General features: G+C 41.5%; 1 protein-coding gene across 7 annotated transcripts in view; it reads right to left on the bottom strand.

Moving 5' to 3' along the window:
- The window catches only part of LOC134356084 (aryl hydrocarbon receptor-like), a 96,119-nt gene that overhangs the window by 64,366 nt on the left and 4,874 nt on the right, over positions 1-26,879 (bottom strand). For 5 of the 7 annotated variants that reach the window (XR_010020278.1, XR_010020277.1, XM_063066659.1 and 2 more), the window contains exons 2-3: positions 18,164-18,339; positions 4,937-5,032 (exon numbers count right to left, since the gene is read on the bottom strand). Coding sequence is in view for 5 of the 7 variants with exons in the window: in XM_063066659.1 (XP_062922729.1) it covers positions 4,937-5,032; positions 18,164-18,290 (223 nt within the window). In the remaining 2 variants the exon portion in view is untranslated. Of the gene's footprint in view, positions 1-4,936; positions 5,033-18,163; positions 18,340-21,067; positions 21,084-26,879 lie in introns of those variants that run through there. The other 2 variants (XM_063066660.1, XM_063066661.1) reach the window with 2 other exon arrangements.

Genomic DNA, 26,879 nt, shown 5'->3' with positions numbered 1-26,879 from the left:
TCACTTTTTAGTGAGATACTTGAAGCTCCTGCGACGTTAGATAGAGCTCACCGAATCCTCCGCCCGAAGCTTTCAGTGGAGATGAAACCCCATGTTTGCATTACTTTGCTACTAAAGAAGCAATTCTTCGAGATGCTAGGAAGTGGGGGAAGCTAATTTATAATGGAGTAGGGATTTGTATAGTTGAAGATTTTGCCCCGGAGGTTTATGCAGAAAGAATTAAATATCGGGAAGTGATGGCTGAACTTTATTAGAAAACCGTCGCCCCTCTTTGTGTTATCAAGCTCGTTTGAGAATTTCCCCACCTAATGCCCACCCAAAACGATTTCACTCCCCAGAAGAGGCTTGGAAATTTATAAAGGAGCTTAAGCCTGTCTTGCAAGCAACTTAAACACTTAATCCTTAGCTGGGAGTCCTTTGTAGCTGGATCGTTGAAAGTTTAATCTACGTTTTATGTCTGCCCAGACATCGTTTTGGCCCTTTTATTTTTTCCTTTAGGATTTGTAAGAGTTTAACACTAGTTGTAACATATTATTTGGTTGGATCTATCTTTTTTGAATATATAATCAATTTTTATTAAATGAATTTAAGATAGCCGCTGTTAACTACGTTCTAACCTCTGTTAGACATAATATCAAAAAAATTGTTATTTGTTTATTTCTTTATGTACGTGTTGTTGTGGCTTTAGTCCGTGGTGTTAGCATATAGCTTTTTAAGAAGAGTCTGCCTATTGGAGACAGATGTTTAGGGATCTTAGTTTAGCATGCTGTCTGCCTATTGGATGGTTTTCGGGCTTTGGGGGGAGAGGGGTGGGGCTATTAGTTTAGGTTTTTTCGACTGGGCAGTCCTGAGAGGTTTTCCTGTCAATCATGTTGTTTTTTGATTGAATCCATAATTTGTTCCTCCCTGCGGGTTTGCTCTGTGCCGGCGCATTAACTTATTTTATAAAATCTTAAATTAAAGCCTTATTATGGATGTTAATACAATTAATATAATCGCTTGGAACCTGAATGGCTTGAACCAACCTATTAAGTGTAGAAAGATCTTTAAGAAATTAAAAACACTCCAAGCTGATATTATTTTTGCGCAAGAGACCCGTATCCAAAGGAAGGATGAAAAGCATTTTTTTAAATTTTGGAGGGGCTCTCAGTTTCACTCTTCATTAGTAACTGTCAGGGGTAAGTATTTTACGCAGAGTGGTGAGTGCGTGGAATGGGCTGCCGGCCACGGTGGTGGAGGCGGATACGATAGGGTCTTTTCAGAGACTCCTGGACAGGTACATGGAGCTCAGAAAAACAGAGGGACTATGGGTAACCTTCGGTAATTTCTAAGGTAAGGTCATGTTCGGCACAGCTTTGTGGACCAAAGGGCCTGTATTGTGCTGTAGATTTTCTATGTTTCTACTATTGATTTTATACATGATTTGTCAGTCTTTATTTGTAGTTTTTCATCAATTCTATTGTACTTATAAACTCTTCTGTAAATGCCTGCAAGAAAACAAATCTCAAGTCTGTATATGGTGACCTATATACACATCGATAATAAAATTACTTTGAACTTTGAATCTCATCTGATCTGCAGCCTGATGCTAAAACAGTATTTGCAGGTGTGTGACCAACTACAATGCTCATAAACCAGTACTGTTATGTAGTTTTCCATATAAAATAAGAGGGAAAGAGAGGGTGCCGATTATAGTTAGAGAAAAACATAATACACAGGTAAAACTAGCATGAGTTTTAAAAAGGCTAATATTTGTTTCAAAAATGTTTTAAACTTCAATATCAGAATCAGCTTTATTATCACTGACAAATAAAATGAAATTTGTGATTGTGGTAGTACATAAAATATACTATTAATTACAATCAGATGTATATTTTAATTAAATAAATAAAGTAAAAAGAGAGTGAAAATAGTGAGGTAGCACTTATGGGTTTATTGACTGATCAGAAAACTGATGGCAGAGGGGAAGAAGCTGTGCCCAAATGGTTGAATGTGTGTCGTGATGGTACTAATGAGAAGAGGGCATGTTCTGGGTGTTGAAGATCCTTAATGATTGATGCCACCTTTTTGATGTCATATTAAAGCCCAAATAAAACAGGCACTGATCAATTTTGCCATTCCATACAAACAGTCACTGTGTAAAATGATTAGTGCTGGCCCACAGACCAGGTGCCCTGGTGTGTACTAGATGGAGGGAGAAACATTCAGTCCCATGACTTTATAAATATCATGTTGAAATACACTCAAAGCTTCAGCAAGATTGAATGTGGTTACATGATTCCATTTACTATCTGATCCCAACACAGATAACTGCTGGGCCAAGGTCACAGGAGGCTGAAATTCTCCTAATGTGTAATTACCCTCCTTTCACACTTCCAAACCATGCCATACATAGCAATATTCTTGGGAGGTTAGGCTTTACATTGTGTGGGTACGTTTACACGTAACCATCAATTTACACAGTGAGAGTGTAAATAATCACCTCACATATATACAGATCTGCCCCAGTGTACGAACACGCAATTATGTACACCCATACATACTGCATAAATGATAGGGAGACTGGTGGGATGGATCTGCCATCTGCCATGGGGTGGAGAATTGTGGACACAGCTCAGCACATCACAGAAACTAGCTCCTGTCCACAGACTCTGGACCTCGCTGCCTCATAAATCAGACAGTATATTCTACCTTGTTAAGATCTTGCACCTTATTTACTTGAACTATACTCTGAGATAGTCATTCCAGTATGATTCTCTTTGGGGCCTGTCCCTCCCTTGATTTTTCTCTCCACTCATAACAAGCTACATTCTTTCTCTTCCTGAGATGTAAACAATAATTTGAAAAAGGATCTAGTGCTTTCCTGGCATATATGGCGAATAAACTCTTCTCAGGCTTCAAGCTGGGTACGGATATCGATTATAACCGAAGTTTTGATGACAAACTCTACATCATCCCTGATGAAGATGGAAGAGTTTGTCATCGGTTGTAATCAATACCTCTACTTGGCTGGAAACCCGAGAGGAGTTTATTCAACAATGATTTGAATTTACATGTGAACACCATGGATGTTTCCCAATATCATTGCCATTATGCATGTACAAACAGGAAATCATATCCAATTAATACACAAAAAGGAAATGACAGAAGTGATATTTCATTTTCATTGATGCCAAGCCATCACGGGCAAGATGTCAAATAAAACGTGTTGATCACATTGGCTAGTTATTATAAGAAACTCCATAGCATTCCTGCACAATCCTCCAAAAAACGATAACAAATATGCACACGTGTACAGAGGACAACCTGGCCCTTTCTTCTGAAATCTGCATTGAACTCTCAAGTAGCTGCATGTGCTCCACTCAAGATTCTGAATTCTTCCCCAAAAACTGCAGGCTCTGCATACTGGTTACTCAGTCAAACCGACAGATCGTGAAACTTTGACTTGTGTGGCAAATAATGTCTGAAAAACTCAGTGAAGGTTTCTGTGGTAAGCGGCCACACAAAATTCGCCAAGAAGCTTTGAAAAATGTATTTTCTTCAATCATCTCTTTTGCTGATTGATTACAGGAGAACTTTTTTGCTCATTTTTCTAAAGCTCGTGCCGGTGTTCTTCAACAATTTATCTTTGGCATTCTCACATTCACTATGTGTGGCTACTGGGTGACATCACCTGAACACTATAGTTAATTTCCATTGTATGCTGATGACAGTCAATTCTACCTCACTACCAACTCTTTTGACCTCTCCAAATCCACTCCGTGGCAAATCCCCGCACTTGAACCAAATGGAACTTCATGTTTTTGAAAACCCCTGATACACCACTGCAAGCATTGTCCAACTCCACCCTGTCTTAGCCACAACCTAAACCTCATTAATTGAAACCATAATTGTCCCAAAAAACTAGTAGCTATCCTCCTCTGTTCATTAAACTAGATAGCATCTCCCATCCCAGTGTCCTGCTCTAATTCCTACTTACCCTTTGCCATAGAATTCACCTTATAAGCAATGCCTTAATTTTAAAATTCTATTCATTGTCTTCAAGTTCTTCTATGGTCTTATCTCTCTCTGCCCACCTGTGCTGTCTTTTCCCCCTTTCAAATCTCAGAGGTAAATGATTTCTCCAAATCTGGCTTTCTAATTACATTGGGTCCAGTACATTTTGGCCCAATTAAGTGGCTGTCACAATTAACCAAAGTTTCATGGAAATACGTAGTTAAAAAGGTATAAAAAGACAAACTGAGTAACATATTATGTATTTAAATGAAATACAGAACAAATTAGAACACTGCAGTACTATAAAACTGTATTAATTCCTAATTCTTTTTGACGAAGGAATTCATCCGTGTCACGCTCTTTTGAAGGGAAATGAACAAAATCAGTACAGATAATGGGCTGCCTTCATACAATACTGTCGGCGATTGCATCCTTCATTTTCATTGTACCGTTCAAGATGATTGTCGATACCTTGAATTTGTCACAGTTTCTAACTTGTTGAAGTAGTGAAATTGTTTCATTTTCACTCCTGGATAATTCTGGCATTTCCAAGCCTGAATGCTTGAAACCGTAGTGAGCACAAGAGTTATGAATTGTCTTACTGCTCATTTCTCGCCAGTGATCAGTGACAAAAAGCACTGTTTTTTGAGCACAAACACATGCAATTGACGCTATTTTAAAATTTTTTGCTCGAAGCACAGTGTTATGTCTGAAGCACACATGACTGATGCTATTTTAGAAACTGATTGGCAATAATCTCCTGTTCCAATTAAGTTGCATAAGGTCCCAAACAAACAAAAGGAATCCCAGCTATTTTCTCGATTAGGTTTTGTTTTTAAGTATTGTCTCAAATAAGTGGCTTCCCTGATTAACCGATAGCCCAATTAACCAGAATCCACTGTATATGCAAACAAAACTGTCCCACCATTGGAAGTCATACCTTCAGTTAACAGGGCCCCAGGTTCTGGAATTCCCTCTTTAAGCTTCCCATATTCCCACTCCTCTTCTTCCTTAAGGTTTTCTCGATAAGTAGCCTCTGCAATCAAACCAGAAGCTATTTAGAACATAGAACAATACAACACAGTACAGGGTTCTTCAGCCTACAATTTTGTGCCAATCCTTTAAATTTCTCCAAGATCAATCTAACCTTTCCCTCCTGTGTAGTCCACCATTTTTCTTTCATCCATATGCCTATCTAAGAATTTCTTAGATGTCTCTAATGTATCTGCCTCTACCACGACATCTTCTTTAGATTTTGCTTGGTGATTCTCCAAAATACCTCACAATCATTTACCATATTAATGGCATGATGCAAATTCCAGGTTTTTGCATTGAAGACACTTCCTCTTTACTTTTTCTGCACCATGGTCTTCTTTTCTTCTTGCCAGCAGATATGGAGAACATCCTTGAAGCTATTTTCTATCCTCCAGTAGAGCACTAGCTTTAGGCCATCATAAAAGGTTTTGGCCTGAAACATTGACTTGGGGAGTGGTCCATTCAATTCAGAGTCTTACCATAGACCTTAACTATCAGGGGCAGGGGATTGCTTGGTGAAGGTCTTTGGTCTTCCAGATACTTAGTGTTAAGTCTGTCCTCTGCAACACATTGGTGAAGAAATCCATTACTGTGGTTTGGTTTCCATGCACGTGCAAGTGCCCATCAGAGCCATTTGAGTGCAGAGTGTCACAGCAGGGATTTTGGCCTGGGTGTGCAAGCCCACAGCAACAGATTGACTTAAGTTAGAGTATCTTGGCTAAAGGATGGTAAAAAGTTGAAAATTTCCTGCTCGATCCACAGACCAATTAAGATGCAGTGTTGCAGCAAGGAAGAGGGCTAGAGAAACAACACTGTCTTGGTTGATCCCAGGTTGCACTCGATTTGGGTCTGAGGTGGATCTGAGACCTCACCTCATCAGCAGTAGATGAGATGGATTTCTGAGACAGCCAGATTTAAGAATGATCTTCACTATACCTTTTTCGTTCAAGGGAGGGTACAGGAGCCTGAAAGCCTATGCTCTACATTTTAGGAACAGCTTCTTCCCCTCTGCCATCCAATTTCTGAATGGTCCATAAACCCATGAACACTACCTCACTACTTTTGCTCTCTTTTTGCACTACATACTTAGTAGTGTACAGGACATCTTCAAGGAGCGATACCTCAAAATAGCGACATCCATCATCAAGAATCCCCATCACCCAGGTCATGCCTTGCTACTATGATGAAGGAGATATAGGAGCCTGAAGACACACACTCAACGATTTAGGAACTGCATCTTCCCCTCTGTCATCCGATTTCTAAATCAAACCCATGAACATTACCTCACAACTATTTTTGTTTTTACACTACTTATTTAATTCAACTATTTAATATACTTAGGCTTACTGTAACTCATTTTTCTATTATGTATTGCATGTACTGCTGCCAAAGACACAAAATTTGATGACATATGCCAATGATATTAAACCTGATTCTAATTCTAAATATTTCTTATAATTTATGGTTTATTTTATTCCACTGTATTGCTGCCTCAAAACAAATAATTCCACCATTTATGTCAGTTATAAGAAAGCTGATTCTGAATCTGTTGCTGGAGTTGAAGGCATTTGTGAGGAACAAAATGGCCACTCATGGGCTTTGATGCTACTGTTCCTGTATCTTTCTTGTTTTCGTTTTGCAGTGAGCATCATGCTAATCACACATCTTGACAAATGCACTGTGACTTCAGAGACACAGAGACAGCTTTACAACCACCAAGAGATGATAGCCGAGAAGATTTCACAATTACTTTCCCTGTGACATAGAGAAAGGAAATTCCCCCATAATAATCTTCCTTCTTAAAGATGGTCAAGAATAAGGGATTGGTGAACCCTGATGAGGGAGAAGAAGCCATGAATTTGCATCCATGCTTCTTCTCTACATTTCAATGGTTCACTGGGATCTTAACTGCCCCAGAGTTCTTGTTCCTCTGCAGAACGGAAGGCCTTTTTGACCTCTTTCCTAGCTGATGTAGTGCTGAGACTGTGGACATTTGAACAACAATTGAGACTGATCACTCGACAGCACCAGGGTAAACTGTTGTTGGATTGTGATGCTTATGCATTTTTAAGGTTCTTTGGAAGTCAAAAATGAGGCATAAAACTTGTTGCTTACAATCATTTTATGAAGCATTACAGCCACAAAAAAATGAACAAGAGCGAGCTGAGAAAACAAAGAAGAGATAAAGGAAAAAAGTGATTGTGGTAATCTCATACTCAGACTAGAGATAACAATTAACCTATAATAGTGGCATGACACCTGCTACTGAAAACTAAGTAGTTTATAGAAAAATACCATAGTTACCGGAAAATTTGCTGAACAATTACATATATACATATAGGTGAATTGCCCTTGCTGAAATGTTGTAACATTAACTGGACAGTCAGCCAAGCTCCATTCAGAAATGACGTGACAGTCAGGGTGTAGCATCCTGGCTCCTTGGTTTTATTGCAGAATCAGTGGCATGACAGAGTGAATAAGGAGTGAAACTGAAAAACAACAAAGTACAGTGCAAACACGAGGAATTCTGCAGATGCTGGAAATTCAAGCAATACACATCAAAGTTGCTGGTGAACGCAGCAGGCCAGGCAGCATCTCTAGGAAGAGGTACAGTCGACATTTCAGGCCAAGACACTTCGTCAGGACTAACTGAAGGAAGAGCTAATAAGAGATTTGAAAGTGGGAGGGGGAGGGGGAGATCCAAAATGATAGGAGAAGACAGGAGGGGGAGGGATGGAGCCAAGAGCTGGACAGTTGATTGGCAAAAGGGATACAAGAGGATCATGGGACAAGAGGCCCAGGGAGAAAGAAAGGCGGGGGGGGGGGAACCCAGAGGATGGGCGAGGGGTATAGTGAGAGGGACAGAGGGAGAAGGAGAGAGAGAAAAAAAATGTGTGTATATACACCTTATATTCCGTCTGGGTAGCCTCCAACCTGATGGCATGAACATTGACTTTTCAAACTTCCGCTAATACCCCACCTCCCCCTCGTACCCCATCTGTTATTTGTTTATATACACACATTCTTTTTCTCTCTCTCCTTTTTCTCCCTCTGTCCCTCTCACTATACTCCTTGCCTATCCTCTGGGGTTCCCCCCCCCATACTTTTCTTTCTCCCTGGGCCTCCTGTCCCATGATCCTCTCATACCCCTTTTGCCAATCAACTGTCCAGCTCTTGGCTCCATCCTTCCCCCTCCTGTCTTCTCCTATCATTTTGGATCTCCCCCTCCCCCTCTCAAATCTCTTACTAGCTCTTCTTTCAGATAGTCCTGATGAAGGGTCTTGGCCTGAAATGTCGACTGTACCTCTTCCTAGAGATGCTGCCTGGCCTGCTGCATTCACCAGCAACTTTGATGTGTGTTGCTCAAAGTACAGTGCAATCATCGCACTGTTCTGTTCACACTAGTAAACATACACAGATAAGTAAAAAGGTATTCCAGTTTTCTGCAGGTAAATATTTATAAGATTCTGATAAGTGAACACTACAGAAAAATAGCATTGGTAACCTATTAGCTTTTAGGTTGGTCTAATAAACTAAAAACATTCTATTTCAGCAAAATCTTACTGATACCTTTAGATTAACTTCCAAACAACATAACATCAACTTACAAGCAATGCTTCTGCTGGAGAAACAACAGGATCACTTCAGATAGAAATTTCTTTCACTTCTACCACAAACCTCTGGCTTCTGCCAGCCAATGTGTTTTCCTATTTAGTACTTCCTGATTGTGCAGGAGGTGATCCAATACAGGTATGAAACTGCTCATTTCAAAATAAAAGCTGAATGTACACATAGTGAAAACAAACCAATTGAAAGGGTGAACAATCAGTGAATATATAAAAATGCACGTAGGCATAGGGAAATTAAACTACAAGAAAAATGAAGTTCTACACCCCAATCAAATACTACTCATACTAGAATGCAGTGCCAAGACCAAAGCTGTAACTAGGAAGAAAGGTGGCAGAGATGGCCAAACAGTAAGTACACGGCTGCCAAGATAGCAAACCGGTCAAGCCACTGATATTCACCATTAGCTCTGAAAAAATGCAGAGCCGGAGGTGTGAACCTTGGAAATTCAGTCAAAAGAGGATTTAGCTGGATAAATCAAATTCATATCTGAGGAACATTCATAAAAAGCAAATAATATCAAAGTTGATGACCTGTGAATATTTCAATTGATTTGTAATAGTGTTAAGAATATTGAGTGTTATAACATGGAAAGACAAAGGACCATAATTAGGCCATTTGGTCCATCAGGTCTGCTGCACCCTTCCATCATAATAGTTGATTTATTATCTCTCTAAACTGCATTGTCCTGTCTTGGCCCCGTAATCTTTGATGCCCTTACTAACCAAGAAATTTATTCAACTTTCACTTTAAATATACTCAATGACATGACCTCCACAGCCATCTATGGCAATGAATTCTACAGATTCACTACTCTTTGGCTAAAGAAACTCCCGTTCTTCTCTGTACTGAGTTCCTTACATTCTGAGGCTGTGTTCTCTGGTCCTAGACCCTCCTATTATTAGAAACACCTTCTCCACATCCACTCCATTTATGTCTTTTAATATTCAAAAGTTTTCAATGAGATTCCCCCCTCATTCTTCTAAACTCCCATGAGTACAGGCCCAGAACCAATCAAACACTCCTCATATGTTAACCCTTTCATTCCTAGGATCATTCTTGTGAACACTGTTCCCTCTAAGCTGTGTGGGTGCATGGCCACATAGTAATTGAAATGCTCCTCTCAGATAGTCTTCACACAGCTGTAATTTTCTTTTATATGTTACTTTAAATTGCTGCCCAGTTTTCAGGCCATGTAAAAATTTCCAGCTCAGTACAGTTGTTGGTCTGCACAGCTGTAATAAATAAATAATAAATACTGGGAACATTTGCATGTGAACCTCCTCTGGACCCCTTCCAATGTCAGTACATGCTTTCTTAGATAAGGGCCCAATTTTTGTATCGTCCACAAACTTGGCCACAAAGCCATCAATTCTGTCATCCAGATCACTGACATATAACACGAAAAGAAGCAGTCCCAACACTGACCTCTGCAGAATACCACTAGCTACTAACATCTGGTGCCAAAATATCATGCCCAAAGCATACTAGCCCTAACCTGTATGTCTTTGGAATGAGGGAGGAAACTGGAGCACCCAGAGGAAACTGATGCAGTTACAGAGAGAATGTACGAACTCCTAACAGACAGTGGTGGGGATTGAGTCTCAACTGCTGAAGCTGCAATATTGATTTGCAGTGTCTTGTAGCAGTTATTTTTCCAATTGACACTATCATTTTCCTTGGCGTAATGGTGAGATGATCCTTGCTGTTTCACTTTTTGTGAGGCAGCAGGGTGAATTTTGCAGGATTTATATGGTAAGCATTCATCCCCCAACAGAGTAGTGGTTTGCTAAGTCATTTCAGAGGACATTTCTGAGTCAAACACATTGCCTTCTGGACTTGCATATAGGATAGCTGGGGTCAGGACCTCAGGTCTCCTCCATAAAGGACATAGTGAATCATGTGAGATTTTGAAGACAATTTCACTATTTCACAGCCATCATTGCTGAAACTAATGACTGTTTTTAATGAAGTTTGAGATGGGATATGAAATTGGCTTCTGTATTGCTGGAACAGCTCTTTGGGTCTGGTGAACCCCTGACTCGAGTTCCAATTGAAGAGAAACTAATTGGCCTTGGCAACTTCTCAATGCCAGAGGTGGAAAGGATCTGTATCTGAGGAAAGGTTCGGTTCGGCAGGAGATGGAATGAAAGCTAACTCTCTGCTGAAATGCTCGAAAAGTGGCCTGGTCACAACCCTGTTTTTAGTCAAAGAGTAAATTTCAAAATGTCCAGGCAACAGCTCCAGTCCAGGCATCAACTCCTGATTGATTGTCTCTGACAGTGAGTGAAAGATCATATTATCAGCACCATCATGCCTGCTGGGTACCACTGGAGCCATTGTCACCTAAACCATCCATCAACTTGTCCTTTTAAATGCCAGCGGCCACAGAATGCAGCTGCAAGGAAATCAATACGAAAGAATATAGTTACATCCAGGAAGATTAAGAATCACGAGCAGGAATCAGGCACTGGTTGGGATTGGGTTAATATTAACATACAGTGCCTATAAAAAGTATTCAGCCCCCCTACCCTTGAAAGCTTTCATGTTTTATTGTTTTACAATATTGAACCACAATGGATTTAATTTGGCTTTTTTTGACACTGATCAACATATTCACTTTCTTGTCAAAGTGAAAACAGATCTCTACAAAGTGATCTAATTAATTAGATATAAAACACAAAATTATTGATTGCATAAGTATTCACCCTCTTTTAATATGACACACCAAATCATCACTGGTACACCCAAATGTTTTTAGAAGTTATATAAATAGTTAAATGGAGATCACTAGTGTACAGTCAAGGTGTTTCAACTGATTGTAGTAAAAATACACCTGCATCTGGAAGGTCCAACTGCAGGTGAGTCAGTATCCTGGCAAAAACTACACCATGAAGACAAAAGAACACTCCAAGTAACTCCATGAAAAGATTATTGAAAAGCACAAGTCAGGAGATGGATATAAGAAAATTTCCAAGTCGGAAACCTTGAATCTTGAGTTCAAGAGCTGAGAGATAATGTTACAGCTGTATAGGACCCTGGTCAGACCCCACTTGGAGTACTGTGCTCAGTTCTGGTCACCTCACTACATGAAGGATGTGGAAACCATAGAAAGGGTGCAGAAGAGATTTACAAGGATGTTGCCTGGATTGGGGAACATACCTTATGAGAATAGGTTGAGCGAACTTGGCTTTTTCTCCTCGTCTTCCGTCGCTCCAAGAGGTGACCTGATAGAGGTGTATAAGATGAGAGGCATTGATCGTGTGGATAGTCACAGGCTTTTCCCCAGGGCTGAAATGGCTAACACGAGAAGGCACAGTTTTAAGGTGCTTGGAAGCAGGCACAGAGGAGATGTCAGGGGTAAGTTTTTTTCTTAAAAACACAGGGAGTGGTGGGTGCATGGAATGGGCTGCCAGTTACGGTGGTGGAGGTGGATACAATAGGGCTTTTTAAGAGACTCTTGGATAGGTATATGGAGCTCAGAAAAAGAGGGCTATGGGTAACCCTAGGTAATTTCTAGTAAGTATATGTTCAGCACAGCGTTGTGGGCCGAAGGGCCTGTATTGTGCTGTAGGTTTTCTATGTTTCTATGTTCTATGTTTCACTGAATATCCCTTAGAGTATAGTTAAGTCAATCATCAAGAAGTGGAAAGAATATAGCACAGCAGTATATCTGCCTAGAACAGGCAGTCCTCAAAAACTGAGTGACTGTACAAGAAGGGTACTAGTGAGGGGGGCCACAAAGAGACCTATGACAACTCTGGAGAGGTTACAAGCTTTAGTGATTGAGATAGGAGAGACTGTGCATACAACTATTGCCCGAATGCCTCACCATCTGCAGCTTTATGGGAGAGTGACAAAGAGAAAGCCCATGGTGAAAAAAACTCACATGAGATCTCAGCTAGACTTCACCAGAAGGCATGTGGGAGACTATGAAGTTGGCTGGAAGAAGGCTTTATGGTCTGATGAAACCAAAATCCATATTTTTGACCATCAGGCTAAATGCTATGTTTGGTGTAAGCCAAACACTGCACATCATCAAAAACACACCATCTCAGCGTGATGGTGGCTGCATCACGCTGTGGGGATGCTGCACTGCAGCAAACCCTGGAAGACTTATGAAGGTAGAGGGTAAAATGAATGCAGTAAAATAAAGGGAAATCCTGGAGGAAAACCTGATGCAGTCTACCAGAGAACTGCGACTTGGGAGAAGATTTGTTTTCCAGCAAGACAATGACCCCAAGCATAAAGCCAAAGTTACACAGAAATGGATTAAAAACAACAAAATTAATGTCCTTGGGTGAACAAGTGAGAGTCCAGACCTCAATCCAATTGAGAATTTGTGCCTAGACTTGAAAATGCCTGTTCATTCACTATCCCTGTGTAATCTGACAGAGCTTGAACAGTTTTGTAAAGAAGAATGGGGAAAAATTGCCGTGTCCAGATGTGCAAAGCTGATAGAGACCTAACCACACAGACTCAAGGGTGTAATTGCTGCCAAAGGTGCATCTACTATATACTGACTTGAAGGGGGTGAATAATTATGCAATCAATTATTTTGTTTTATATTTGTAATTAATTTAAATCACCTTATAGAGATCTGTTTTCATTTAGACATGAAAGAGTCTTTTTCTGTTGATCAGTGTCAAAAAAAGTCAAATTAAATCTACTGTCATTCAATGTTGTAAAACACTAAAACATGAAAACTTCTGAGGGGGGAGGGGGTGGCGAGAATACTTTTTATAGGCACTGTAGTCTAGATTCCAGAAGCTCAGACGAAACAGCAGAATGGGGAAGAAATGTGAACTAAGTGATTTTGACCACGGTTGGTGGCAGACCAGGTGGTTTGAGTATCTTAGAAAATCTGGAATTTTCACACATAACAGTCTCTAGAGTTTACAGAGAATGGTACAGAAAAAAATCTAGTGATTGGCAGTTCTGTGGGCAAAAACACTTTGTTAATGTTTTGTTTCCAAGGAAAATGCACATCCACAGGGATCTGAAGGAAAAGTTGCAGGAAAAGAGCGTTTTGAGCCTTATGTCTCTCATTGGAGTTTAAGTCTTGAACTTTCAACGTTTAGATGGCAAGATTTCCATGACTCAGGATGTAAGTTGCTTTATCTCTATTTAAAAAGAGGGGGAAGCATGATTGAGATACACAGTAGACTTGTTGATATTTGAAAAGAAAAAACGAGTAAAAGATCCCTTGCTGGAACTCTGAGAAAGTTTTGATTGAAAGCACTAAGCCCTGTGCGTCATAATGGCCACTGCTTTTAATTCCTTACTTTGAACATACAGAAACTTTTTCAGCCTCTGTACACCCACTGTGATTGCATCTCCTTTTACATCCTTCCTGATCAAATAAATACTTAATTTATTTACTGATATGGGCTCCCACATCTAGTAGTAATTCTCCGATGTACTAACTCCAAGGGAAAAAAATTAAAGAAATTTTCAATTATAATCTGAGTCAACAGCAAAAGTCTTCTGAAAATATTTTATAACATTAAATAAAAGCCTGTTTTAATTTATATAAGGTATAATCCCTTATTGCCAAACCATGTGAAATATGCTGTTACTTCTTGTTGCTTAGTACACTGCTAGGTACTCAAGAGAACCAATAATTACAGGTAATAATATGATTGCAGGGGTAACAATATATCCTCTTTGCCTGCTAAGCTGATATAGTGTAAACTGAGCATGCAGTAAATCAAGTACCAGTTATTGAAGGGTTTTGGAGATGCACCCAGACAGGCTTTAATCTCCTGTTTCTAGGAACACAATGCAGAACCACGGGAAAAGGGTGGTTTCTTTAAGGGAGGGAATCTGAAACACTGTCAGAGCTCTCCAACAGATGTAGCTCTGATTCAGCAGGGTGAGTTACATGGAAACAAGCCAAAACCTACTGAAAATGCTGGCAAAATTCTCTCAACTTGCTGCCTTCTTATAAAGCAAAACAAAGGGACTCAGAATGCTAACTTAATTGTATTGCTGATGGATTGCCATGAGCAGGCTGGCAGATGACTGAGTAGTACCTACTCTCTGGCAGTCTTTTCCTTCTTGGCTGTTGTCCAGTGTAACTACAATCAGTAAGCTTATCATGTGCCAAATCCAATATGGAGACATAGAGTATATCAAAGGCTCTGCATCTGGTCTCCCAATGGGTTTACAGTCTTCCATTTACAACTCAAAGCTAAGATTGACATTAAACAGTGATAGTGGCCTCTCCTTCGGTGAGCCTGTAGATTGAGGGCTTGTGTTCAAGGTCCTTGTTCCAGCATTGGTAAATCCTGGAGTTGCTATCGAAGATTGAAGCCCAAAGATTGATCAGAAGTCTGGAAGTCAAAACACGATGACTGAAACCTGGGAAAACTGAAGTCTACAAGTCTGAGTCCACTGGAGGCTGGAGGGCAGAGACTTCTGGGGCTGGAGGACTGTCTGTGCCTGTGCATGGCTGGGAGAGAGGAATGGGACTTGCTTTTGATGACTGTCTGTGCCTGTGCATGGCTGGGAGAGAGGAATGGGACTTGCTTTTGATGTTCTACGAACATGGTGGGAATGGGTGACGCCACTTTCCCCCAGCAGATCCTGAGCTTGTGTTGGTGGTTGACGCATGTAACACTTGTGACAAGAATACACATAGATTAAGATGTAGGTGGCCTGGGCTGGCACGAGAGAGCGAGAGAGAGAGAGAGAGAGAGAGAGAGAGAGAGAGAGAGAGAGAGAGAGAGAGAGAGAGAGAGAAAACACACAATGGAGCAGCATTTGGAGATGTATAATGAAGGGGAAGGAGAGCTGTCAAGAGCGGCTCCCCCTTTGAATTCTGAACTGTTTGAAGTGATGGACAGGCGATACCCCAGTAGGGGGATAAAAAGGGACAGGTTCGCTAAGGCAGGACACACACGACACCCAAGGTAACAAGACCCTGGAAGCGGTGCATCTCTCACAAGTCGGTGGGAGGTACCGGGCCATAAACGCACAGGGTGGAAAGGCCCGATCGGCAGGAACCTGGTGTGTGTCCACCCTTGCCTGGGTGCCAGGTTCAGCGCGGGGAAACGATCATATCTGGAAACAGAGGGGTCACGGTCGGTGACCTCAGATGACATCACAAAGGACTCGTCCGAAAGCTGACTGCAAAGGTCTGTGTGTGGAAGCTGTTTTGAATATTCATTCGTTTTGCTCTCTCTCTCCTTCCCCCACACTGTCCATCTCCCACGGCAGCGATTACTGCGAACTGAACTGAACTTTGCGTCACTTTGAAACTGGTGATTTACCCCTAGACAACGATAGAGCTTGATTGATCCTGTTATCTTAATTCTGTGCACATGTGTGTTTATCATTGCTGAACTGTTGCATTCATTATCCTTTTGATTAGAGTACTGTGTTGCTTGTTTCTTTAATAAAACTTTCTTAGTTCTAGTAATCCAGACTCCAACTGAGTGATCCATTTCTGCTGGTTTGGCAACCCAGTTACGGGGTACATAACACACTCTCATAACGGCTCGCATACAAACTCGGCTCATTAGGTAATTCTGCGAACAGCCACGTGACTCAGCAGGGAAAATGCCACATTTCATAAACAATATATGTCTAGGGTCAATTATGATTTGGGGTTCAACCAAACAGAAACATTGGGAATTCTGATATAAGAAACCTCAATTTAGTCATAGTCATACTTTACCTTTAGCTGAAACAAAACATTCTACCAGCAGAACACACTGTTTTTGCAGAAAACTACTAAACTAAAATACCTCCCAGGATAGCAGTAAAAATCTCAACCCAGGACATTGCACGCAAATGGCTCATTTCACTGTATGTTTCAAAGTACATGTGATAAGTGAATAAATCCAAACCTGAATCTGATATCACTCCGTCAAAAGGCCCATCACAGTTACACTTGCTTGATTAATGTCAATTGGATGCTTCGCAGCAGAGTGAAAAAACCTGACTCTGGGGACAGGCTGTAATCTCAGTTTTTCTAACAGGCTTTATCACAGTGCAAACTTCAAATTCACCTGCCACCTTCAGAAAGAGTTTCCTGCAAAATATTGTATTTTTTTTTTAACTATGCTCAGACCACAAGTGACCAATCACTCAATGTACAATATGAAACTGGCCTTTTCACACAAGCTGTGGTGTTAGAAAGCTCCTATTATTATTATTCAACCTATAGAAACATTCTCCTAGTTCCAGCACAATAACCAGTCCTTCCATAATAATACATGCTGGAGGCACTAAATGGGTCAGCAGGGAGAGAAATAGTTGCCATTTAGGTCAAGGACCCTTATCAGAAGGGAAAAAGCTAATCAATGTTTAGTCTTAACTTGTGCCAGTCTACAGCACTCCAGTTATACACAACCACTAAGATAAAGGATTCTCTCTCTCTCTCCTTTTTCTCCCTCTGTTCCTCTGACTATACTCCTTGCCCATCCTCTGGGTTTTTTTCCCCCCACCCTCCCCCTTTTCCTTCTCCCTGGGCCTCCTGTCCCATGATCCTTTCATATCCCTTTTGCCAATCACCTGTCCAGCTCTTGGCTCCATCCCTCCTCCTCCTGTCTTCTCCTATCATTTTGGATCTCCCCCTCCCCCTTTCAAATCTCTTACTAGCTCTTCTTTTAGTGAGTCCTGACAAAGGGTCTCGGCCCAAAACGTCGACTGTACCTCTTTCTAGAGATGCTGCCTGGCCTGCTGCGTTCACCAGCAACTTTGATGTGTGTTGCTTGATGTCAAAATTCCGCAAGTTATGATGAATAAAACTCATATTTTCTGATCTTGGGGCATTTTGAGAAATCTCAAACAGAAGCATTTAGTGACTTAACTCATCAGTATGTTGTGGTTTGCAGGACAAAGTTGAAGTAAATTTATTATTAAAGTACGTATTTGTCACCATATACTACCCAAGATTCATTTTCTTGAAGACATTTACAGGGACGTAAAGAAACACTACAGAATTTATGAAAAACCATAAATAAAGTCTAACAAACAACCTATGTGCAAAATAAAAAAATTGTCCAAATCATAAAAAAAAACAAAATTGAGAACATGAGTCCTTGAAAGTGTGCCTATAGATCGTGGCATCAGTTGAGTTGACATGAGTGAAGTTATCCACACTGGTTAACTGATGCTTGTAGAGTAATAACTGTTCCTGACCTGGTGGTGTGGGACCTAAGTCTCCCGTACCTCCTGCCTGTTGGTAGTAGTGAGAAGAAAGTATGGCCTGGATGGTTAGGGTTCCTTGATGATGGATGCTGATTTCCTGAGGCAGCACTCCTTGTAGAAGTGTTCAATGGTGGGGAGGCCTTTGCCTGAGACGGAACTGGGTTGTACCCACCACATTTTGTAGACTTGTCCATTCTTGGGCATTGGTGCTTCCATACTAGGCTGTGATGCAACCAGTCAGGATACTTTCCACTGTGCATCTATAGAAGTTTTTCAAAGTTTTAAGTGACAGCCTGTGTTAGGCAGCTGGAAACAAAGTCACCCTTCAGGGTGAAGATGCTCTTACCCTCAGAGTAGCGCTTGGCTCTCAGGAAGCTGACACTGAGCCGGAGAACTGACAACTTGTCCAGTTTGTTGATCACCTCCTTGGGAAATGGCAACACCTCAGCCAGTTGCTCCAGTTCGGTATTCATTCATGCCCGATGTCTCTTGGACAAATTGGATTTGACAACATCTGGCTTCCTGGAGAAAAAAAAATACAAGCTTGCATTGATGCAGGACGTCTACAATCCTAGGACATGTCCAAAGCCCTTTAACAACCAATTAATTAATTGCTCACAATCTAATTTTAACACCTCCCAGCATGGCTCTCTCCTATCGGGCAGTAGATACAAAATCATGAGATCTTGTATCAGCAAACTGAAGGCCAATTTATATCCCTCTGCTATAATACCCTCAAATGGACCTCTTGTACACTAAAGATGAATTCTTGTTCTCCCAGTCTACCTTATTGTGGCCCTTGCACTTTATTTGGTTACCTAGATTGCACTTTCTCTGTAACAGCTTGTGCCTAGCAGCTCTCGCTACATATTGTTTCAAAATACTTCTTGGATGCACTTAAACCACTTGCATCCCATCTAAATCCGTTACACTAAGGCAATTACAGTCAATCTTGGAAAAGTTGAAATTCTTACAATCTTTCTGCAATTTGCTTACTTAATCTCATTCTCTTACTACAGTTGGCTATTGACGATGCTCCCAGCAAAGTGACTGACCCCCTCTTATTCCTAAATTGTACCCATATTGGGTCATTGGACGATCCCTCCAGGATATCCTCTCTATGTACTGCCGCTATGTTGTCTCCAATCAGTAGTGTAAATTCTTCTCCACTCCCACATCCCCTCTGTCACATCTTCAACTCCTTAGCCCAGAACATTAAGCTGCCCATCCTGTCCTTCCCTGAACCAAGTTTCCGTTGACTGCTATATCAAAATTCCATGAACATTGCAACAAATCAATCCTGCAAGCCCCCTAACTATGTAAGCGGCATGTGCACCTCATCAGCAGTTAGGAACAGGACGTCTGCCTGATTTATTTCATTAAAAGACATGTTGTGGAACAGGCCCTTCCAGCCCTTTGGGCTGTACTGCCAACAACCCCAATTTAGCCCTGGCCTCATCACGGGACAGTTTACAATGACCATTTAACCTTCCTAACCGGTACATCTTTGGACTGTGGGAGGAAACCAGAGCACCTGGAAGAAACCCACGCATTCTATGGTAAGGACATGCAAACTCCTTACAGAGGAGGCTGGGATTGAACTTCAATCTCCGATTCTGTGTTGTATTAGTGTCAAGATAACTACTACACTACCGTGGCACCCACTTCTTCTCTTTCTGGAATTTAAATATAAAAAATATTCTAGCATTCCCTCCATTGCAGAAGAACTTGTGACCACGTAACTTGGGGGTTGAACCTGGCTCTATTGCTCCATGGCACAGAATCTGGCCAACTCCGTGATTACTCAGGTCACAACAAGTGTGCTGGGGGTGTTACAAAACTCAGTACAAACTTTCCTTCCTCTATTGACCACTATCTTTATTTTACTTCAATATAAAGGCAGGATTCTTAGTAGTGTGGAGGAACAGAGGGATCTTGGGGTCCACTTTAATAGATCCCTCAAATTTACCACACAAGTTGATAGGGTTCTTAAGAATGCCTATGGTGTGTTGGCCTTCATTGAGTTCAAGAGCCGCGAGGTAATGTTGCAGCTCTATAAAACTCTGTTTAGACCACCCTTGGAATACGGTGTTCATTTCAGGTCACCTCATTATAGGAAGGATGTGGAAACTTTAGAAAGGGTTAGAAGAGATTTTCCAGGATACTGCCTGGATTAGAGAGTGTGTCTTATGAAGCTAGGTTGAGTAAGCTAGGGCTTTCTCTTTTGAGTGAAAGTGCATGAGAAGTAACTTGATAGAAGTATACAAGATAACTGGCATGAAAGTACAGGGAGAATGTCAGGTAAGCTTCCCCCCCCCCCCCCCCCACAGAGGGTGGCGGATGTGTTGAACATCTTGCTGAGGTAATGGCAGATGCAGATACATTAGGAACATTTAAGAAATTCTTAGATAAGTACATAGATGATAGAAAAATGGAGGGCTATGTAAGACAGAAGGATTAGATCCAGAGATCCCAACCTTTTTTATACCATGGAACAATACCACTAAGCAAAAGGTCTGTGGATCTCAGGGAAGGAACCACAGAGTTAGGTTGATCTTAGTTGGTTGAAAGGTCACCACAACATTGTTGGCTAAAGGGCCTGTACTGTGCTGTGGTGTTCTATGTTCTATTTCCCTTTACCATCTGTAATGCCTTCCATTTCATTAGCTTCCTGAAGTAAGCATTCCATGCTCCAGAACCTCACAGAGCTGTTTCTCTTAATCATTCTCTGATTAATCTCAGTGATGAATTATACTTATGACTGACATCCCAAGTAGATAACTGTTTTTACCCCCACTCATCTTCATAATGCTGAAATCTTCCTTTAGCCTCCTTTACTTCTCTGCTCCTATAGACTTGTCATCAATCTCTCTGATTATCTCTCCATGCATGACCATAGAGTATCTACACTACTAAGTCCCTATGACGTGAAGGTCCTTTCTCTATTTCACGATGGGATAACCAATGCTAGGCATAAATTGCATTCTCTGTTCTATTCAAATCACCCAAATTAAAGTCATAAACACCGAGAGTCTGCAAATGCTAGAAATCCAGGGCAACACACACAAAATGCTGGAGGAACTCGGCAGGTCAGGCAGCAATTATGGAAAGGAATAAGCAGTCGAAGTTTTGGGCCAAGCCCCTTCATCAGGATGTCAAAAGTCAAAGTTGGATTGTTTCATGCTTTTATCTATTATAATTGATGGTTTTATATGCATGCAACTGAACCTTCAGAGAAATATTACATCACCATCTTTTTGAAGATGGCGTACATTTTCTGCGTTGGTCTCTTCCTTTTCCTCACTGCATAGAGGGTCGAGTTTAACATGATTCCAATGCAGACGGTTGTTTACCATTGAAAGGGAGACAGAAGGTTCGACTGAAACATAGAAATATAGAAAACCTAGAAAGCCGAACATGTCCTTACCTTAGAGCTACCTAAGCTTCCCCATAGCCCTCTATTTTTCGAAGCTCCATGTATCCATGCAGGAGTCTCTTAAAACCTTATCATTTCCGCCTTCACCACCACCGTCGGCAGCCCATTCCACGTACTCACCACACGCTGTGTAAAAAACTTACCCATGGCATCTCCTCCGTACCTACTTGCAAGCACCTTAAAACTGTGCCCCCTCGTGCTAGCCATTTCAGCCCTAGGAAAAAGCCTCTGACTATCCGCACGATCAATGCCTCTCATTATCCTGTACACCTCTATCAGGTCATCTCTCATCCTCCAACGCTCCAAGGGGAAAAGGCCAAGTTCCCTCAACTTGTTCTCATAAGGCATGTTCCCCAATCCAGGCAACATCTTTGTAAACCTCCTCTGCACTCTTTCTATAGTTTCCACATCCTTCCTGTAGTGAGGCAACCAGAACTGAGCACAGTACTGTAAGTGGGGTCTGACCAAGGTCTTATTTAGCTGCAACATTACCTCTCGGCTCTTAAACTCAATCCCACGATTGATGAAGGCCAATGCACCGTATGCCTTCTTAACTACACACTCAACCTGCTTAGCAGCTTTGTGTGACCTATGGACTCAGACCCCAAGATCCTCCACACTGCCAAGAGTCTTGCCATTAATGCTATATTCTGCTATCATATTTGACCTACCAAAATGAACCACCTCACACTTATCTGGGTTGAACTCCATTTGCCACTTCTCAACCCAGTTTTGCATCCTATCGATGTCCCACTATAACCTCTGACAGTCCTCCACACTATCCACAACACCCCTAACCTTTGCGTCATCAAAGGCTTACACATACCACTCAAATATTGAGAAGTATTAATAACCAATAACAAATCTGAGCAGTAACAAAAATAGGATGTTACTGCTCACTCTCTCTCTCCCTTTCCTCAACATTCTTCCTTATAAACAACAGTGTGGCAATAGATTTATCAACAAAATGGTCATGGATGCAACATGAATGAAGCCAATCTGCCAGCTACTCATTTGCAGCAGATGCCAGTGGAAAGACATGTCCCTCCAGAGTCTAATCTGTCCAGCAGTTGACAGGCTCATTAGATATATTCCAGTGGGGTTCTATAGTTAGTGGTGGTGAAAGTGTAGCGGTTAGGATAACATTTACAGCACCAGAGACCTAGGTTCAATTCCTGCTGATGTCTGTAAGGAGTTTGTGTGTTCTTCCTGTGACCGTGTATGTTTCCTTCGGGTGCTCCAGTTTCCTGCAAAAATTTCAAGAGGTGTACGGATTAATAGGTTAATTGATTACATGGGTGTATTTGAGGAGCACAGACTCACTGGGCTGGAAGGGTCTGTTACCATGCTGTGCCTCTAAATAAAAATATCTTCCACAGATTTTTAAAATATAGTACAGGTGGTCCTAGAGTCAATTTGTCTAATGCTTTTATTAATGTATTGGCAGCTGATCTCACAAAGCAGAAGGGTGGTCATCAATGTTCCCTCCAATTTTCAGTAGTCAGTGTGTGCAAAAATACTATGTTGTGCAAATTTTTTTTCCTGTGACAAAAGTATGTGCACACTGAATGTGCACATGGGGCAGTTTATGTAGGTTTACAATATTTGACATAAAACTGCATAGATTAACAACAAAATAACATATATATTTAAGTCACACACACAAAAAAATGCTGGTGAACACAGCAGGCCAGGCAGCATCTATAGGAAGAGGTACAGCTGACGTTTCTGGCCGAGACCCTTCATCAGGACTAACTGAAAGAAGAGATAGTAAGAAATTTGAAAGTGGGAGGGGGAGAGGAGATCCAAAATGATAGGAGAAGACAGGAGGGGGAGGGATGGAGCTAAGAGCTGGACAGGTGATTGGCAAAAGGGATACGAGGCTGGAGAAAGGAGAGGATCATGGGATGGGAGGCCTAGGGAGAAAGAAAGTGGGGGGGGGGGGGAGGAGAGAGGAGAAGCCCAGAGGATGGGCATGGAGTATAGTGAGAGGGACAGAGGGAGAAGAGAAAAAAAATCATTAAATAAAAATAAGGGATAGGGTACAAAGGGGAGGAGGGGCATTAACAGAAGATAGAGAAGTCAACGTTCATGTCATTAGGTTGGATATTTAACTTTTATCATATTTAAGTCACTCAGTTATTTTTTCTCTCTCCTGTCTTTGGCATTTACCCATTCTTTGTAAACTCTATCTCGACTAATAGAACTTCTATCCATCCCATTGATAGCTTTTGATTCTCATTAACATATCCAAATGACATTCACCTAAACAGTTTCTCAGCTTGTTTTTGAGTTGATTCATTAGGCTAAAACTTCGTTTACAGTCCGCACTAGATGCAAGAAAGGTTCCCCCAATGTCCATCAACTGTGCAAGGTTGCAAAACTGTTCATTTTGAAGTACAAATGCCACCATTTGAGCAAAGTTTGAAATCGGTTTGGATTTAGTTTTTTCTTGCACAGAATATTTGAAATCATTAAACTAACTATTACAATATTTTCAGCTAGAAAATAATGATATTTTAGACATAAGGCATTAACTTGTTCATCGCCAAATGTGAAGTCACAACCTGCAATTGCGGAGAAATCAAAAGCTGACCATTCTTGTACCTCAACTTTGATCTCCCCTGGGTTTGATCGTTTTCGCTCTCGCTCATCTGCACTCAACCGTAACATGTGCAGCACTCCTGTAACAGGTAATGACGGATTCTGTTGCCTGAGCATTTGTACACCACCCAAATGCGATTTACTTGCCAAATGATGCTTCAAAAAGTCAAGTTTCCAAATATCATCCCACTTCTTTCCACTAGCAAATTCTCCAGCAACTTTTGCATCATGACAATACAAGCAGATAACTCCAGTTTCCAAATCATACATAACTATTTCTTGTAGCTGAATGTTCATGACCTCATGAGCTTTTGGTGTAACAGTTTCCACTATTTTGTTAAGCCATTCAACTTTAAACAAGGTTGCAGTTCTTTCGTGCTTCACGCCCTTTGCTTCTTTTGAATTCAACATAGTGAATCAATATTTTTTCCAATAAAAACATGGTAAGCTATCTACAGGATTTGAAACAGATCTTTGTAAACTTTACGATATGAACACCATCCACCAAACATGGCTGCCACCGTGATGCAGCTATACAAAGCAGAACAGAAAAGGTGAGGTGACGTAATTAGTGATGTGCATTGTGGTATTTGAAAAACCGACTAACTAGTTAACAGAAACAGTTAGCTAAAAGATTATTTTCAATAAGTATAATTATTAACTACTACATTATTTTAGGAAACTAACCTTTTGTACACACATTAATTTCCTTTGTGCACTGGTTGAAAAACGTGTGCGCATGTGCACACACGCACAGCTTAGAGGAGGTCATCTTATTTACTTGGTAAACTACAGCTGTGTTTAATCCTCTCTGTATATTTAAGGAACTTTGATATCCATTTACAAGAGGATTCTCAAAGTTCAAAGTAAATTTACGATCGAAGTACATATATGTCATGATATATAGAACATAGAATAGTACAGCACATTACAGGCCCTTCGGCCCACAATGCTGTGCCGACCCTCAAACCCTGCCTCCCGTATAACCCCCCACCTTAAATTCCTCCATATACCTGTCAAGTAGTCTCTTAAACTTCACAAGTGTACCTGCCTCCACCACTGACTCAGCCAGTGCATTCCACGCACCAACCACTCTCTGAGTAAAAAACCTTCCTCTAATATCCCCCTTGAACTTCCCACCCCTCACCTTAAAGCCATGTCCTCTTGTGTGCCCTGGGGAAGAGGCGTTGGCTATCCACTCTATCTATTCCTCTTATTATCTTGTACACCTCTATCATGTCTCCTCTCATCCTCCTTCTCTCCAAAGAGTAAAGCCCTAGCTCCCTTAATCTCTGTTCATAATGCATACTCTCTAAACCAGGCAGCATCCTGGTAAATCTCCTCTGTACCCTTTCCAATGCTTTCACATCCTTCCTACAGTGAGGCGACCAGAACTGGACACAGTACTCCAAGTGTGGCCTAACCAGAGTTTTATAGAGCTGCATCATTACATCGTGACTCTTACTCTATCCCTCCACTTATGAAAGCTAACACCCCATAAGCTTTCTTAACTACCCTACCTACCCGTGAGGCAACTTTCAGGGATCCGTGGACATGTACCCCCAGATCCCTCTGCTCCTCCACACTACCAATTATCCTGCCATTTACTTTGTACTCTGCCTTGGAGTTTGTCCTTCCAAAGTGTACCACCTCACACTTCTCCAGGTTGAACTCCATCTGCCACTTCTCAGCCCACTTCTGCATCCTATCAATGTCTCTCTGCAATCTTTGACAATCCTCTACACTGTCTACAACACCACCAACCTTTGTGCCATCTGCAAACTTACCAACCCACCCTTCTACCCCCACATCCAGGTCGTTAATAAAAATCACCAAAAGTAGAGGTCCCAGATCAGATCCTTGTGGGACACCGCTAGTCACAATCCTCCAATCTGAATGTACTCCCTCCACCATGACCCTCTGCCTTCTGCAGGCAAGCCAATTCTAAATCCACCTGACCAAACTTCCCTGGATCCCATGCCTTCTGACTTTCTGAATAAGTCTATCGTGTGGAACCTTGTCTAAAATCCATATAGATCACATCCACTGCACTGCCCTCATCTATATGCCTGATCACCTCCTCAAAGAACTGTCAGGCTTGTTAGACATGATCTGCCCTTCACAAAGCCATGCTGACTGTCCCTGATCAGACCATGCCCATAGATCCTATCTCTAAGAATCTTTTCCAACAGCTTTCCCACCACAGACGTAAGGCTCACTGGTCTATAATTACCCGGACTATCCCTACTACCTTTTTTGAACACGGGGACAACATTCGCCTCCCTCCAATCCTCCGGTACCATTCCCGTGGACAACGAGGACATAAAGATCCTAGCCAGAGGCTTTGCAATCTCTTCCCTCGCCTCATGGGGCAGCCTGGGGAATATTCCTTCAGGCCCTGGGGTCTTATCCGTCCTAATGTATTTTAACAATTCCAACACCTCCTCTCCCTTAATATCAACATGCTCCAGAACATCAACCTCACTCATGTTGTCCTCACCATCATCGAGTTCCCTCTCATTGGTGAATACCGAAGAGAAGTATTCATTGAGGACCTCGCTCACTTCCACAGCCTCCAGGCACATCTTCCCACCTTTATCTCTAATCGGTCCTACCTTCACTTCTGTCATCCTTTTGTTCTTCACATAATTGAAGAATGCCTTGGGATTTTCCTTTACCCTACACGCCAAGGCCTTCTCACGCCCCCTTCTTGCTCTTCTCAGCCCCTTCTTAAGCTCCTTTCTTGCTTCCCTATATTCCTCAATAGACCCATCTGATCCTTGCTTCCTAAGCTGCCTTCTTCCACCCAACTAGATTTTCCACCTCACTTGTTACCCATGGTTCCTTCACCCTACCATTCTTTATCTTCCTCACCGGGACAAATTTATCACTAACATCCTGCAAGAGATCGCTAAACATCAACCACATGTCCATAGTACATTTCCCTGCAAAAACATCATCCCAATTCACACCCGCAAGTTCTAGCCTTATAGCCTCATAATTTGCCCTTCCCCAATTAAAA

Source organism: Mobula hypostoma, chromosome 14, assembly GCF_963921235.1.
Source record: "Mobula hypostoma chromosome 14, sMobHyp1.1, whole genome shotgun sequence".
Lineage (NCBI taxonomy): Eukaryota > Metazoa > Chordata > Chondrichthyes > Myliobatiformes > Myliobatidae > Mobula > Mobula hypostoma.
The sequence above is the reverse complement of the archived record's forward strand: the minus strand, read 5'-3'. Positions and strand labels throughout refer to the sequence as shown.